Source organism: Arachis duranensis, chromosome 10 (assembly GCF_000817695.3).
Source record: "Arachis duranensis cultivar V14167 chromosome 10, aradu.V14167.gnm2.J7QH, whole genome shotgun sequence".
NCBI lineage: Eukaryota > Viridiplantae > Streptophyta > Magnoliopsida > Fabales > Fabaceae > Arachis > Arachis duranensis.
In genome coordinates this window covers 37,533,482-37,548,690 of record NC_029781.3, presented here as the reverse complement: position 1 = coordinate 37,548,690, position 15,209 = coordinate 37,533,482, and the positions used below count along the sequence as shown (strand labels likewise).

General features: G+C 39.6%; 2 protein-coding genes across 2 annotated transcripts; both read right to left on the bottom strand.

Annotated features, from left to right (window-relative positions):
- Nucleotides 1–2,858: 2,858 nt before the first annotated feature.
- On the bottom strand, nt 2,859–3,347 carry LOC107469971 (uncharacterized). The gene has a single exon (XM_016089352.1). The coding sequence runs from the start codon at nt 3,345–3,347 to the stop codon at nt 2,859–2,861; it is 489 nt and encodes a 162-aa protein (XP_015944838.1).
- A 2,430-nt stretch (nt 3,348–5,777) lies between these two features.
- Nucleotides 5,778–9,590, bottom strand: LOC107469970 (uncharacterized). Its single transcript, XM_016089350.1, has 4 exons — nt 9,489–9,590; nt 7,392–7,937; nt 6,498–7,049; nt 5,778–6,044 (listed from the first exon to the last, which is right to left on the bottom strand). Exons 1-4 carry the CDS (start codon nt 9,588–9,590, stop codon nt 5,778–5,780), a joined length of 1,467 nt encoding a protein of 488 aa, XP_015944836.1.
- Nucleotides 9,591–15,209: the final 5,619 nt, after the last annotated feature.

Genomic DNA, 15,209 nt, shown 5'->3' with positions numbered 1-15,209 from the left:
AAGTTACCTCTGGAAGTCAGGTACTGACCGACCTCCCCACACTTAAGGCTTTGCATCGTCCTCGGTACCATCAGTCAGGATCAAAGGGGGGTTTCTAGCAGTGTCTCCACAATCGGGACCGTCATGGCTCCTTGTGCTGGTAAATGAAGTGGAGTCCAGAGTGTCTGGGTCTTTGTCAGGTGGATGGTTACCCATATGCAGCTCCTTGAGGTATGTGTATCGGTTCTAGTTACGGTGCTCCTTTAGCTTTGCCTTTTGGTCTTGCCGGTCTAACCTCTCAAGTATCTGATGGAGCAGTTGGGTTGTTGAAGGTGCTTGTTGTGTGGAAGAAGAATTGTCTTCAGTCAGTTCTATAGGCTAGCTCGTAGTGGCTGCTGGTGGTCTGATATATTTCCCGTTAGGGACATATTGATCATCCTGTGGAATCATGGCCTTAGTGTCTCCAGCTCTGTAGGAGACTCCGGCTGTCGAGACGAGATCTGAAACCAAAGTGGGAAAAGGTAAGTTGCCCGTAATTTGTGCGTCTCCCATTGCATTCCGGATGTATCTTGGTAAGTTTAGGTGCTGGTCTGTAAGGATACACCAGAGTAAAATAGCCATGTCTGCAGTGAAGGAGGACTCGTAAGTGCTCAGAAAGATGTAATGGGACATAATCTGTGCCCATACTCGAGCCTCCAAGGTGAGTGCTGAAGCCAATATCCCCTTAGGTCGGGATTGATGGTATCCGTAGATCCATCTACTGCTAGGTTGCGCGATAACTCTGAGAACAGCGTCCCAGTCAAATTGGTATGTTTGGCGCCTGAGTGAGGCTTCTTGGAATGCGTCCAATCCTTCTGGAGCAGGGGGAAGATCTAGAGCTCGCTAAATGGCCTCTTCAGTTATGGAGACTTGTTTCTGACGGACGTAGACAGACTGCATAGTTGGCATATGAAAGTTATACTAGAATTCTACTACCCACGAAAGGTTAACCTACCGTGACTGTCTCCGTAGGAATCCCCATTGTCTTTGTTCAATTCGCGGCTTAACAAATTTAGCAATATGGGTCGGGAGGATAAGGTATTCGTTGTTGTAATTCCTTTCTGCCAGGATGGGGAACATCTGCTCACAGTAACGGCTAGAAAATCACGCAGTGTCCTTTGCTGGGAAGGCTTTCTCTTTTTTATCGACCTTTATAATCCTTTTAATTCTTTTTGTTGAGGGGTTTACTGCTGTTGAAGATGGCTCTGCCACTAATGCTCTTTTTGTTTCTCTCCTTACTGGTGGTTTGAGTGTAGCTTTCTCCTTGCCTTTCTTGGTGGCCATCCTGAAAAAGGAAAGAGAAGGTAATATGTAAAGCGAAGGGTTCGAGCAAGGGAGCGAATATTATGAATGGTAATCAATGCACGGTAAGGAATGATGTCATTGACACATGGTCTATACTACATGTGAAAAGCTCATCAATGGAAATATAGAAAGTGCATGTGATGGCAATTAAATGCAAGATTTTTATTGGCATGCTGGCAAAGGCATGAGTAGCATAGATCAAACATTCAATGTCCAAGTTAGATTACCAAGTCTTTCAAACTAATCATCTGTTTGTATTAACAATTATATTTAATCAAGAAAACATGAAAGGGGTTTTGTGAAAAATGGGGATTAAAGTAGTAGGATAACATAAAAGTAGTGCATGATGCCATACGGGCTTTTTCACAAACACATAGCATGCATGGTAAATATGATTTTGAAAATATAAAACAAAACATACAAATAACCCTTTTAGAAGTAATATTAATTGTCGAACAATTCCATGATAATCCACAAGCAAAATATAAAAAATAATGACCCAAATAAATTTCCAACACCAATTAAAAGAAAAAGAAAGAAAAAGAAAACATAGAAAATGAAAGTAAAAAGAAAAAGAAGAAGAAAACATAAAAATAAGAATAAGAATAGAAAAGTAAAGAGGGAAGAAGAAAAGAAAAACCTTGATAATGGTGGTGAAAAAGAGGAAGTAGAAAGTGAGAAAGAAGGAAGAAGGAAGAAGGAAGAAGGGAGAAGAAAGAAATAAGAAAGGATAAGAAAAATTAGGATTTGGGGAAGAAAAGATAAGATATTTGGCTGATCTGGATAAGCTGTGCGCCGCATGTGACGCGGACACGTGAGTGACGCGGTCGTGTGGTGTGCGGTGTTTTCAAGTGACGCGAACGCGTTGGTCACGCGGTCGCGTGAGTTGATTTGTGCTATTGGCGCGAGAGCAGCCTCGTGTTCGCGCAACTCTCTGTTTAAAACTCATTTTGCCAAATTTTAGGTGATGTGTTCGCGTGGTTGACGCGATCGCGTGAATGGCTATACTTGAAAAAATGACGCGGACGCGTGGCGCACGCGGTCGCGTGATAGGGCTGGTGCTTCTAGCATCATTCCAGCCCCACTCCATCACAACTTACTGCCATACACCTCTTTTATGTTGATTTTTAAGGGCATGCGTTCGCGTGGGTGACGCGGACGCGTGGGAGGCTTATTTTCCAAAAGACACGGCTGCATGAGTGATGCGGTCGTGTGGTACGTTTGTGCCTAAGGCACGCCTCCAGCCACACTTTCGCGTGACTCGCTATTCAATTTGTTTTCTTTCCAACGCACTTGTGACGCGGACGCGTCAACGATGCCTACACGTCTTGTGCATTTTTTTAAATAATAAATATGCAGAATGCTAATGTAACTATATGCAGCTATATGCAGGGATGATGAGGAGAGTCATTAACACCATAAAAATAAAGTAAAGTAAAATAGAACTAAGACTAAATCGGAACGATCATACTATGGTGGGTTGTCTCCCACCTAGCACTTTGCTTTTACGTCCTTAAGTTGGACGCTCTTTAGGCTCATTCTGCTTCTCTTGGTGGGTCTTCCAAGAGGAAAACCTCTAGTTCTTTCTGATTCTTTATTTTCTCACCATGATAAAGCTTTAGGCGATGTCCATTGACCTTTAGAAATTTTGAGCTAGTAGGATGACGCATGTGGAAAACTCCATATGGCTCTACCTTCTCTACTCTATATGGACCTTCCCATCTTGATCTCAGTTTGCCTGGCACGAGCCTTAGTCTGGAGTTGTATAGAAGAACTATCTGCCCTGGTCTGAACTCTCTCCTTTTAATGTGCTTGTCATGGACAGTCTTCTTTTTCTCCTTGTAACGCCTAGAGTTGTCATATGCTTCTAAGCAAAGGTTCTCTAGTTCTGCTAGTTGTAGCTTTCTTTCGGCACCAGCTTTCGTAAGATTCATGTTGCACTCCCTTACAACCCAGAAAGCCTTGTGTTCCACATCTACGGGGAGGTGGCAGGCCTTTTCGTATACCAAGCGGAAGGGGCTCATCCCAATGGGTGTCTTGTACGCTGTTCTATATGCCCAGAGTGCATCTTGTAGCCTGGCACTCTAGTCCTTCCTATGAGGTTTAACCATCTTTTCCAAAATACGTTTAATCTCTCTGTTAGAGACTTCTGCTTGCCCATTGGTCTGGGGATGGTAAGCTGTTGCTACTTTGTAAATTATCCCATGCTTCTTCAATAATCCTGTATGTTAGTCTCCTATTACAAAAGTGGGTTCCTTGATCGCTCACGATTGCTCGTGGTGATCCAAAGCAACATATAATATTATTTCTAACAAAGGAAACAACAGTGTTAGCATCATCAGTATGGGTAGGAATTGCTTCCACCATTTAGAAACATAATCTACAGCTAACAGTGTATGAAAGTAACCATTAAAATTTGGAAACGGACCCATGAAGTCAATGCCCCAAACATCAAAAATTTCACAGAAAAGAATAATCTATTGAGGCATCTCATCCCTCTTAGATATATTACCAAACCTTTGGCATGGGGAACAAGATTTACAAAATTCAGCAGCATCCTTAAAAAAAGTAGGCCACCAGAATCCATAGTCTAAGATTTTTCTAGCTGTCCTTTGAGGGCCAAAATGTCCTCCACTTTCAGATGAGTGGCAGTACTCTAAAATGGACTGGAATTCTGATTGAGGCACACACCGTCTAATTACCTGGTTAGCACCACACCTCCATAAATATGGGTTATCCCATATATAATATTTGGACTCGCTTTTCAGCTTGTCTCTCTAATGCTTAGTAAAATGTGGAGGAAAGGTGTGGCTAACTAGATAATTAGCTATAGGTGCATACCAAGGAACTACTTCAGATACTGCTTGTAAGCTATCAAATGGGAAATTATCATTTATAGGAGTGGAGTCACCCTTAATGTGCTCAAGGCGACTCAAGTGGTCTGCCACTAAATTCTGGTTACCACTCCTATCCTTAATTTCTAAATCAAATTCTTGTAGCAGCAGTATCCAATGTATTAACCTTGGTTTGGACTCCTTTTTTGCTAATAAATATTTTAGAGCTGCATGGTCTGAGTACACTACTACCCTAGTGCCAAGTAAATAGGCTCAGAATTTATCCAGAGCAAAAATAATAGCAAGAAGCTCTTTTTCAGTAGTGGTGTAATTAGATTGAGTAGCATCTAAAGTCTTAGACGCATAAGCAATTACAAAAGGATCCTTACCTTCACGCTGAGCCAGCGCCGCGCCTACTGCATGGTTGGAGGCGTCACACATAATCTCAAAAGGCTGGCTCTAGTCTAATCCTCTCACAATTGGAGCTTGAGTCAGGGCGATCTTCAGCTTATCAAATTCTTGCATGCAATCTTCACTGAACTCGAACTCAATATCTTTCTACAGCAATCTGGATAAAGGCAATGCTACCTTATTGAAGTCCTTAATAAATCTCCTGTAAAGACATGCATGGCCAAGGAACGAACGGACTTCCCTCACGGAGGAGGGGTAAGGTAAACTATAAATAACATCCACCTTTGCTGGATCTATGGAAATGCCAGTATTAGACACAATATGTCCTAGTACAATTCTTTGTTTTACCATAAAGTGACATTTTTCAAAATTTAATACAAGGTTTGTACTAACACATCTGTCTAACACTCTACCTAAACTATCCAAGCAAATGCTAAATGAATCACCATATATGCTAAAATCATCCATAAAAATCTCCATATAGTTTTCAATAAGGTCAGAGAAAAGACTCATCATACATCTTTGAAAAGTAGCTGGTGCATTGAATAAGCCAAAGGGCATTCTCTTATAAGCATAAGTCCCAAAAAGACATGTAAATGTAGTCTTTTCCTAATCTTCAGGAGCTATATGAATTTTAAAGTAGCCTATATAACCATCTAAAAAGTAATAATGGGATTTACCTGACAGGCGATCAAGCATCTGATCAATGAATGGCAAGCGGTAATGATCCTTGCGAGTGGCTTGGTTGAGACGCCTATAGTCAATGCAAACTCTCCATGAATTCTGCACTCTAGTTGTCAAGAGCTCTCCATGCTCATTTCTTATTGTTGTGACTCCAGACTTCCTGGGCACCACTTGTACTGGACTGACCCATTCGCTGTCTGAGATGGGGTAGATGATATCTGCTTCAAGTAGCCTGGTCACTTCTTTCTTGACAACTTCTAAGATGGTGAGATTCAATCTTCTTTGAGGTTGATGGACAGGCTTTGCTCCCTCTTTTAAGAATATTCTGTGCTCACAAACTTGAGGGCTGATGCCTACTATATCTGCCAAGCTCCATCCAATTGCTTTCTTGTGTTCTCTCAGCACACTGAGTAGCTGTTCTTCTTATTGGGAAGTGAGTTCCGTTGCAATGATAACTGGGAACTTCTGCTTGTCCTCAAGGTAAGCATACTTGAAGTGTGGAGGAAGGGGCTTTAATTCTAATTTCTACTCAAAGCTAGGCTCTGGATCATCCGAGGCTGGTGATAATGGTAAAGTCTTCTCATTGTTATCAAAAAGTATCCCGACACTTGGACCTTGTTCCACGTACTTTTCTTCTAATTCTTCCTGGTGAACTTCAGCTACAGTTTCATCAATAATGTCACACTGGAAGATAGAATGATCTTCTGGAGGATGCTTCACAGCTTCATTTAAACTGAACTTCACTGCTCTGCCATCTATCTCAAAGGAGTAAGTTCCTGTGAATGCATCCAGCTTGAACATTGAAGTCTATAGGAATGGTCTTCCAAGTAGGATTGATGATGGCCTTCCTGAGTCATTAGGGGGCATTTTCAGGATATAGAAGTCAATGGAAAATGTGAGCCCCTTAATGCTCACTAATACATCTTCAGCAATTCCAACTACTGTAATAATGCTTTTATCTGCTAACACAAATTGAGCTGCCGACCTTTTCAAGGGAGGGAGCCTCAAAGTATCATATATAGACAAGGGCATTATACTAGCACACTCTCCTAAATCACACATACAGACAGAAAATATCACACCTCCAATGGTACAGTTAACCATACATGGACCTGGATCACTACATTTTTTAGGTATACCTCCCATTAAAGCAAATATAGAACTACCTAAAAGAATAGTTTCTAATTCATTAATTTTATATTTATGTATGCACAAATCTTTTAGAAACCTTGCGTATTTAGGCACCTGTTGAATAACATCAAAAAGGGGAACAATTACCTCGACCTTTTTGAATATTTCTACCATTTTGGGATCAAGTTTCATCTGCTTTTTGGGCTTCCTTGCAGGTTGTGGAAATGGGATAGAAAGGGCGCTACTTGTAACTTCAACATCCTTTGGTGCTTCATTCTGTGGTTGAGCTTCTTCTTCTCCAACAATGTCTTGTACTTCCTCCTCCTCTTTAGCATCTTCCACTTCCACTGCATCCTCTGCTGGGTCGTGTTCTGGTGGGCGTAGCTCCTCATGGTTTCTCTCCTGCAATGTGGTTCTAGACCTCAAAGTGATGGCATTGATGCCGCCCTTGGAATTAGGTAAACGTTGAGAAGGAATTCCACTGGAGCTTGAAGGTTGATGTGCAAAATCAAGTGATGAATCCATCTGGGAGACGAGAGCTTGTAAAGTGGCAGTCAGACCATTCAAAGAAGAGTTCAGTTGCGCCTGCATGTCTTGTTGTCCTTGCGCGAGAGAACGGGCCATCTCGTAACTTGATGAGGAATTGGAAGTAGTAGTCTGAGGGACCTAGTGTTGGTTGTGCTGGGGTCCTTGGGACTGTCTTAAGTGAGGTGCTTTGTAAGGTTGGTTTTGATTCTGTTGTCTGTTGTTATTGTTATTCCACCTTTGGTTTCCATTATTATCTCTGCCTCCTCTGTTAAAGTTATCCCTCCAGTCATGGTTAGAATTATCTCTCCAACCTTGGTTGGAGTTGTCCTGCCATCTATGGTTATAGTTGCCACCTTGTTGATTGTATCCTTGATTCGAGCGGTCATAGAAGTTGTGAGTGGCTGCCACAATGTTGTCTTCCTGTTGGAGCTGTTGACATTCATCAATATAATGACCATAATCAGCACAGATCCCGCATACTCTTTGTGGAACCAACTGTTGGTTTTGTTGTGGTGGGAGAGGCTGAGCTTGTTGTTGATTTAACTGCATCTCCTTCAGTAGGTTGGTCATTTCATATATACTTTGTGTGAGAGCAGTAGTTTCCATGCTAGAAAAAATTTCGACAACAGCCTTTGAATGGTTTCGCCTCTGTCTGTGATTCCTAGTGGACTCGGCTAAGTCGTTGATCAGCTGCCATGCTTCATCTGCGGTTTTGTACTTTTTCAAAGAACCATTACTGGCACCTTCCAGTGTAGTTTTATCCTGGGGGTTCATGCCTTCAGTGAAGTAGCTGATCAATACTAGTTTATCAATCATGTGATGGGGACATGCGTACAGGAGATTGTTGAAGCGCTCCCAATATTCGTAGAGAGTCTCGGATTCACCTTGAATAATCATTGAAATCTCTTTCCTCAATCTATCAGTAACTTCAGCTGAAAAGTGTTTTTCCAAAAATTCTCTTCTAAGCATATCCCAGTTAATAACAGTCGCTTCAGGCTGAGTGTAATACCATTCCCTCGCCTTTCCCTCAAGAGAAAATGGAAAAGTAGTTAACAGAATAGAAGTTTCATCGACACCATGATGCCTAACAGTAGAACAGGCTGTCTCCCTAGCAACGGCGCCAATAATTGATGCGTGGTAGAAGTTAACCAATTAAGAGATTTCAATTAAGAGAACAGCATTGCACGTATAGCTCTTAACCAGCTAAAATCCACTTCACCAATTTAAAAGGGGTTGTCACAATTTTTAGAAATAAAAATACTGGGAGTATGAGTCCCAGGTCGTCTCCCAACGAGTTGCAGAAAAGAGTGCTATTTTATTAACTAGGGGTTTTCAGAAAATTTGAGTTTTGATAATGAGTAATTAAAATGATTTAAGATTAAAATAATAAAAATAAACTAAGAATAATTATTGATACTTTAAATGAAAGGCCTTGACTGGGAGAATATTTAAGTGGAATTTCTATCCTTGTTAGGATCTTTTCAAGTGTAGTGTAGAGAGGTTGCTGTTCTCACTCGGTTAACCCTTACTATGTAAGAGAAAGTATGGTGATTAAACTAACTCTCACCCACAATTCCTAGTCCTCTCCCTTGGGGAGATCTAGCATTAATAGGTATAGAATTAGCTAACAGCGTCCAATTTAACTAAGCACTTGAGCATTTCAACTCAAGTGTCTCTCTTAATTAACCCCCAAGTCAAGTGGAATTTCTACTCAATTGACAAGAATAAAACACTTGCAGAAATAGTAGAAGAAAACATGATAAATAAAATAAGGATTGGAAATTGATTAAAGGAAAAGGTAGTGAACTGTAGTGATAAATCCAAACGTAACATAAGTATCTGAACAGGAATAATAAATAACCAAAAGAGTAGGAGAATAGGGAAACAAACTAGAATAGTACTTCCACGGAGATAATGGCTCTTCAATATCCAAAGCAAAAGTAATAAACTAAAATCCTATCAACGTAGAGAAAACCTAAAGCAGTAGTAAAAATTCAGATCTCAAACTAAAATTATCCTAATATCAATGTAAATGAATATGTGTCGATGTAAAATTAGGTTAAAACGTGGCCCGCAATTGTCTCCAGCATATTCTGTAATTTCTGCAAATCGCATAGGTCACGCGTACGTGTCATTCATGCGTTCACGTCATTCAGCAGTTTTCCTTGTCACGCGTTCACGTCGTCCACACGTTCGTGTCATTCGTGTAGACTGCAATCTACGCGATTGCGTCAGGCACGCGTTCGCGTCAGTTGCGAATTCTCCATTTCGCGCGCTCGCGTGGGCCATGTGCTCGCGTCAGTGTTTGCTGGTCATCTCCTTATTTTCTTGTGCTCCTTCCATTTTTGCAAGCTTGCTCTCAATTCTCTAAGTCATTCCTGCCCTATGAGGCCAGAAATAATTAACACACAGATCAGACATCGAATGGTACAAAGGAGAATAAAAAGGAGAATAAAAATACATAATTAAAAAATCTCTAGGAAGCAAGTTTTCAACCATGGACAATTTTTATGAAGGAATTGTAAATGCATGCAAATCATATGAATAAGTGGGTGAAGACTTGATAAAACCACTTACCGACTTTATAGCAGAATATGCAGGCGACCAAGAGAAGGTCTCCACAACCTGGGAGTTATATGTGGAAGGGTCCTCCAATAAAGTTGGAAGTGGGGCAGGCATAATACTGGCTAACCAAGCGAGAACTCAAATAGAGGTATCCCTTAAATTTGAATTCCCATCCTCTAATAATCAAGCTGAATATAAAGCTCTGATTGCCGGATTAAAGTTGGCCAAGGAAGTCGATGCAACCAAAGTGATAATCTTCAGTGACTTCCAAATAGTGACTTCTTAGATTAATGGGGAGTACCAAGCAAGGGACTCCAACATGAAAAGGTACTTCGAAAAAAATATGGAGTACCTTAGGCGATTTCCAGAGACCAAGGTTAGGCACATAACTCGGGAACTCAACAGTAGAGCCGATGCCCTCTCTAAGTTGGCAAGTACCAAGCCAGGAGGAAATAATTGAAGCCTAATATAGAAAACTCTCTAAGAGCCCTCTGTTGCAAAAACAGATAGCAGGTTAGACGTCTTTGAAGTCTCCGGCTTAGACCTTGGATGGATGAACCCTCTGATTGAATATTTAAAATTTGACAACCTACCTGAGGAACAGAAAGAGGCCAAGAAGATTCGAAGGGAAGCACAGAGCTACACTTTGGAGAAAATGTTCTTTATAGAAGGGGGACATCAACACCATTGTTAAAGTGTGTTCCGACTGCTAAGGCAGAGGAAGTCTTGGAGGAAGTGCATAATGGCATCTGTGGGATTCTTCTGGCTAGAAAAATAATCCGAGCTGAATTCTTCTGGCCAACCTTACAAAAAGATGCTATCGACTTCGTAAAAAAGTGCCAACATTGTCAAATGCATGCGAATTTCCACGTCGCTCCCCATAAGAACTTGCTAGCGTAATGACGAGAAGACTTTTTCTAGTAAAGAATTTCACAATTAAATTCTCGTTGCATGTATAGTTTCTAAACCAGCAAAGAATCCTTTCGTACAATTTGGTTGCCACAAGTAACAAAACCCAATAAAATTTATAACCAAAGTATTTAAACCTTGGGTCGTCTCTCAAGGAATCGCAGGGAAGTATGATTTATTATTGGTTATGGAAAAGTATCTTTTTGGGTTTTTGAAATAGGGAACAAGGAAATAAGTTAGCAATAAAGTAAATTAATTATCATGAACACCCTTGCAAGGTATAAGAACTGGAAATCCCATCCGAGTTATCCTTATCAGGTGTGATGAGAATTGTTTATTGCTCCCGCTTAGTTAACCCTTACTAAATAAAGGAAAGTCAAGTGGACTAATCAATTTGATTCCTCAAGTCCTAGTCAACTCCTATGAAAAGACTAGCTTTAGAGGAATCCAAATCAATCAGCAAATTCCAATTTTCAATCAACAGTTGAGTTTGATAACTCAAGTGTCACCAATTACTCAACCAAAGCAAAGGGGGAAAATCTAAATTAAATTGGAAGCATCAATAACATGAATTTGAAGAAAGCAATCTTAAATTTGAAATACCTCAATGTGTATTAAATAAGAAAATCAATCCTAACATGGAGTTCATAAACCAATATTAACAGACTAAAATAATAGAATAAATAAAAGTAAAAGAGAAACTAAATTAAAAGAACATTGAACCTGGAATGAAGAAGAAGTGAACCTAACCTTTAAGAGGAATCCTAATCCTAAATCCTAAGAGAGAGGAGAGAGCCTCTCTCTCTAGAAACTACATCTAAAACCTAAAACTTTGAATTATGAAAGTTATATGATGAATGGATTCATTCCCCACTTTATAGCCTCTAATCTATGTTTTCTGGGCCGAAAACTAGGTCAAAAACAGCCCAGAAATCACTAGGGCAAAATCTGCCACACTGGTTTTTCGTCACTGCGATGCATGCGCGTGAATCATGCGTGCGCATCGCCTAGCTGTACGGCCATTTAGGCCCAGATGTTAGCTTTCCAACGCAACTAGAACCGCCTCATTTAGACCTCTGTAACTCAAGTTCGGACCGTTTGAGTGCGAAGAGGTCAGGCTGGACAGCTCAGCAATTCCTTCAGTTTCTTGTATTCCTTCCACTTTTGCATGCTTCCTTTCTATCCTCTAAGCCATTCCTGCCCTGTAATCTCTGAAAACACTTAACACACATATCAAGGCATCGAATGGTAATAAGAGATTATTAAAATACACAAATTAAAGACTCTAGGAAGCAAGTTTTCAATCATAGAACAAATTATGGGAAAGAATTGTAAAACCATGCAAATCGTATGAATAAGTGTGCAAAGGCTTGATAAAAACCACTCAAATTAGCACAAGATAAATTATGAAATAGTGGTTTATCAATCTCCCCACACTTAAACATTAGCATGTCCTCATGCTAAGCTCAAGAGAACTAAAAGAGAGAAGAGGAGAATGGTAGGATGTATGAAATGCAACCTATTTATATGAATGCAACTACATGCAAAATGCTTTTACCTACTTGGTTAAAAGTAAAATAATCCTTCAAGAAGAAATATTAACTGGATTTAACTAATTCAAATTATAAAAATGAAGTACAAATAGAATTGCAAGAAGAAGATAGCTTATGAAAGCCGGGAACAAAGAATCGAGCTTTGAACCCTCACCGGAAGTGTATACACTCTAATCACTCAAGTGTTTAAGGTTCGATTCTCTCAATTCTCTACTAATCTATCTTTGTAAGGCTTGCTCTTCATCTAACAATCAACAAAAATTTAATGCATAGATACACATATCAAGAAGTCTTTTAAGGGTTGTAATAGGGTTAGGGTCAAGGTAGGATTGTATTTGGTTAAGTGGACTAAAATCTGAATCCTTAATTAATCTAAGATTCTCACCTAACTTAGGACAATCCATGTAATTACAATGCAAGATCTAACTGCCCATTAACTATGTTTACCACATAATCATGCATCCTTAACTTTGAGTACAGTACATATGCATTGCTATTACAATTTACTTTGGGGCATTTTGTCCCCTTTTTTTATTGTTTGCTCTTTTTCTTTTCTTTTTTTTTCTCTCTATTATATTTTTTTTCTATTTTTATTTTCCTTTGTTTTTTTTCCTCAATGCATATGATTAAATTATTGAATGCATAAACATGTTCTCACATTTTTCTTCACATTTTCTCAAGAATATACAACACCCAATTCTCAAACCAAATTTTAATCATCCCAACTTTCCCACACTTAATTCATGAGCACTTTTACTAGTCTAAGCTAATCAAGGATTCAAATTAAGGACATTATTATTTTACGCTTAGAGTTAGTGATGTACTAAAGTAAAGAATAAAGGGGTAAAATAGGCTCAAAATTGGTTTGCAAAGGATAGTGAAAGGGTAAGGCCATATGGGTATGTAAGCTAAGCGAAACAAGGCCTCAATCATATAAGTATATGCATACATTAAATAATGGAAATATAGAATTAAGCAAGACAAAGATCACAATTTTAGAGAGAACAACACACATAAAAGAAATAAAATATTGGTTGATAAAATGCAACCAATCAAATAGGCTCAAAATCTCACTGGTTTTGTATGTTCGAGCTCTAAACCATGTTCCAAAGTAAAATTATTCAAACAAGTTTATCAAAAATTTAATTCAAATTAGTGAAACACTCTAAAAATTTTCTTGAAAAAGAAAATATTACTTCACCCAAGTAGTGGTAAAATATGCACAAAATCAAACAAAGATGCAATCAAACATGCAAATGTAACAACTAACTACAAAGAAGAGTAAGAATTGGTGTTGAAAAGGAAGTAGCTAACCCATAGAAGTCAGTATCGACCTCCCCACACTTAAAGATTGCACCGTCCTCGGTGCATGCAGAGACGTACAAGTGGATGGGTATGGTGGTTCCTGAGCTGGTGCTCTTTTTGTTCCTCTCTTTGCCGGTGGGTTGGAAGCAGCTTTCTCCTTACCCTTCTTGGTGGCCATCCTGAAAAGGGGAAAAAGAAAAGTGTATGAGTTCAAAGGGATAGAGCAAGGAAGGAGACAGTACGAGTGATAATCTTGCCAAGGTAAAGGTAATGAGCTAAATACATGGTCGCAACTACATGCAATTATTTCATCAATGGTAATATAGCAAGTGCAGATTATGGCAATTAGATGCAAGATGTTCATTGGCATGCAGGCAGAGGCATGAATAGAATAGATCAAGCATCAATAACTAAAATGTATTATCACTCGTAACAAACTAATAATCATGTTTGTATTGACAATTATTTTTAATTAATAAAAGGATTGTAAGGGTTTAGTGAAAGACAGGCAGTAAAGTAGAGGAATAGAACAATTAAAAATGCAAAATGCCATACAGGCTTTTTCACAAACACTTAGTATGCATGTTTAACATGATATGGAAAGAACTAAAACTGAAAACATGCAAGCAACCTAAAAATAATTAATAATAATTGTCAAACAATTCCTTAATAATTCACAAGAAATTATAGGAGAATAATCACCCAATTTAGATTTCTAACACCAATTAGAATAATGCAAAAAGAAATAAATAAAAAGAAGAAGAAAAAGAAAATAGAAAGAAAAAAACCTTGAGAAGAAGCGGACAAAGACAGATAATGGAGAATGTGAGGTGAAGAAGATATGATGGAAGGGGAAAGAATAAAAAAAAGTAAAGGAAGAAGAAGGAGAAAAAGAATGGATAATAAATAAGAAAGAAGAGAAAGAAAGAAGAAAGAAATAAGGATTAGAAAAGAAAAGATAAGAAAAGTGGCGGCGCAGGGTTCTGGTGGTGTTGCGCTAGTGACGCGCACGCGTACTCTACGCGTACGCGTGGGTCGCAAAAATTGGAAGGTGATGCGTGGGCATCGGTCACACGTACGCGTGACCATGTTTGTGCTACTCGTGCGAAGGCATCCTTGGGCGTGCACAACTGGTGCACGAAATTGTGATCAATACTTTTCACAACTCAAATAATCCCCGGTGATGAAACCAAAAACTTGGTGTTCAATACCATGGTATAAACACAACTTCGCACAACTAACCAGCAAGTGTACTGGGTCGTTCAAGTAATAAACCTTACGCGAGTAAGGGTCGATCCCACAGAGATTGTTGGTATGAAGCAAGCTATGGTCACCTTGTAAATCTTAGTCAGGCAGACTCAAATGGATATGAATGATGATATACGAATAAAACATAAAGGTAAAGATAGAGATACTTATGTAATTCATTGGTAGGAATTTCAGATAAGCATATGAAGATGCTTGTCCCTTCCGTCTCTCTGCTTTCCTACTGTCTTCATCCAATCCTTCTTACTCCTTTCCATGGCAAGCTTAAGCAAGGGTTTCACCTTGTCAGTGGCTACCTCCCATCCTCTCAGTGGAAATGTTCAACGCACCCTGTCACGGCACGGCTATCCATCTGTCGGTTCTCGATCAGGTCGGAATAGAATCCAGTGATTCTTTTGCGTCTGTCACTAACGCCCCGCCCTCAGGAGTTTGAAGCACGTCACAGTCATTCAATCATTGAATCCTACATAGAATACCACAGACAAGGTTAAACCTTCCGGATTCTCTTGAATGCCGCCATCAGTTCTAGCCTATACCACAAAGACTCTGATCTCACGGAATGGCTGGCTCGTTTGTCAGGCGAGCGCTCGTTTGTCAGGCGATCAACCATGCATCGTGTATCAGGAATCCAAGAGATATTCACCCAATCTAAGGTAGAACAGAGGTGGTTGTCAGTCACACGTTCATAGGTGAGAATGAT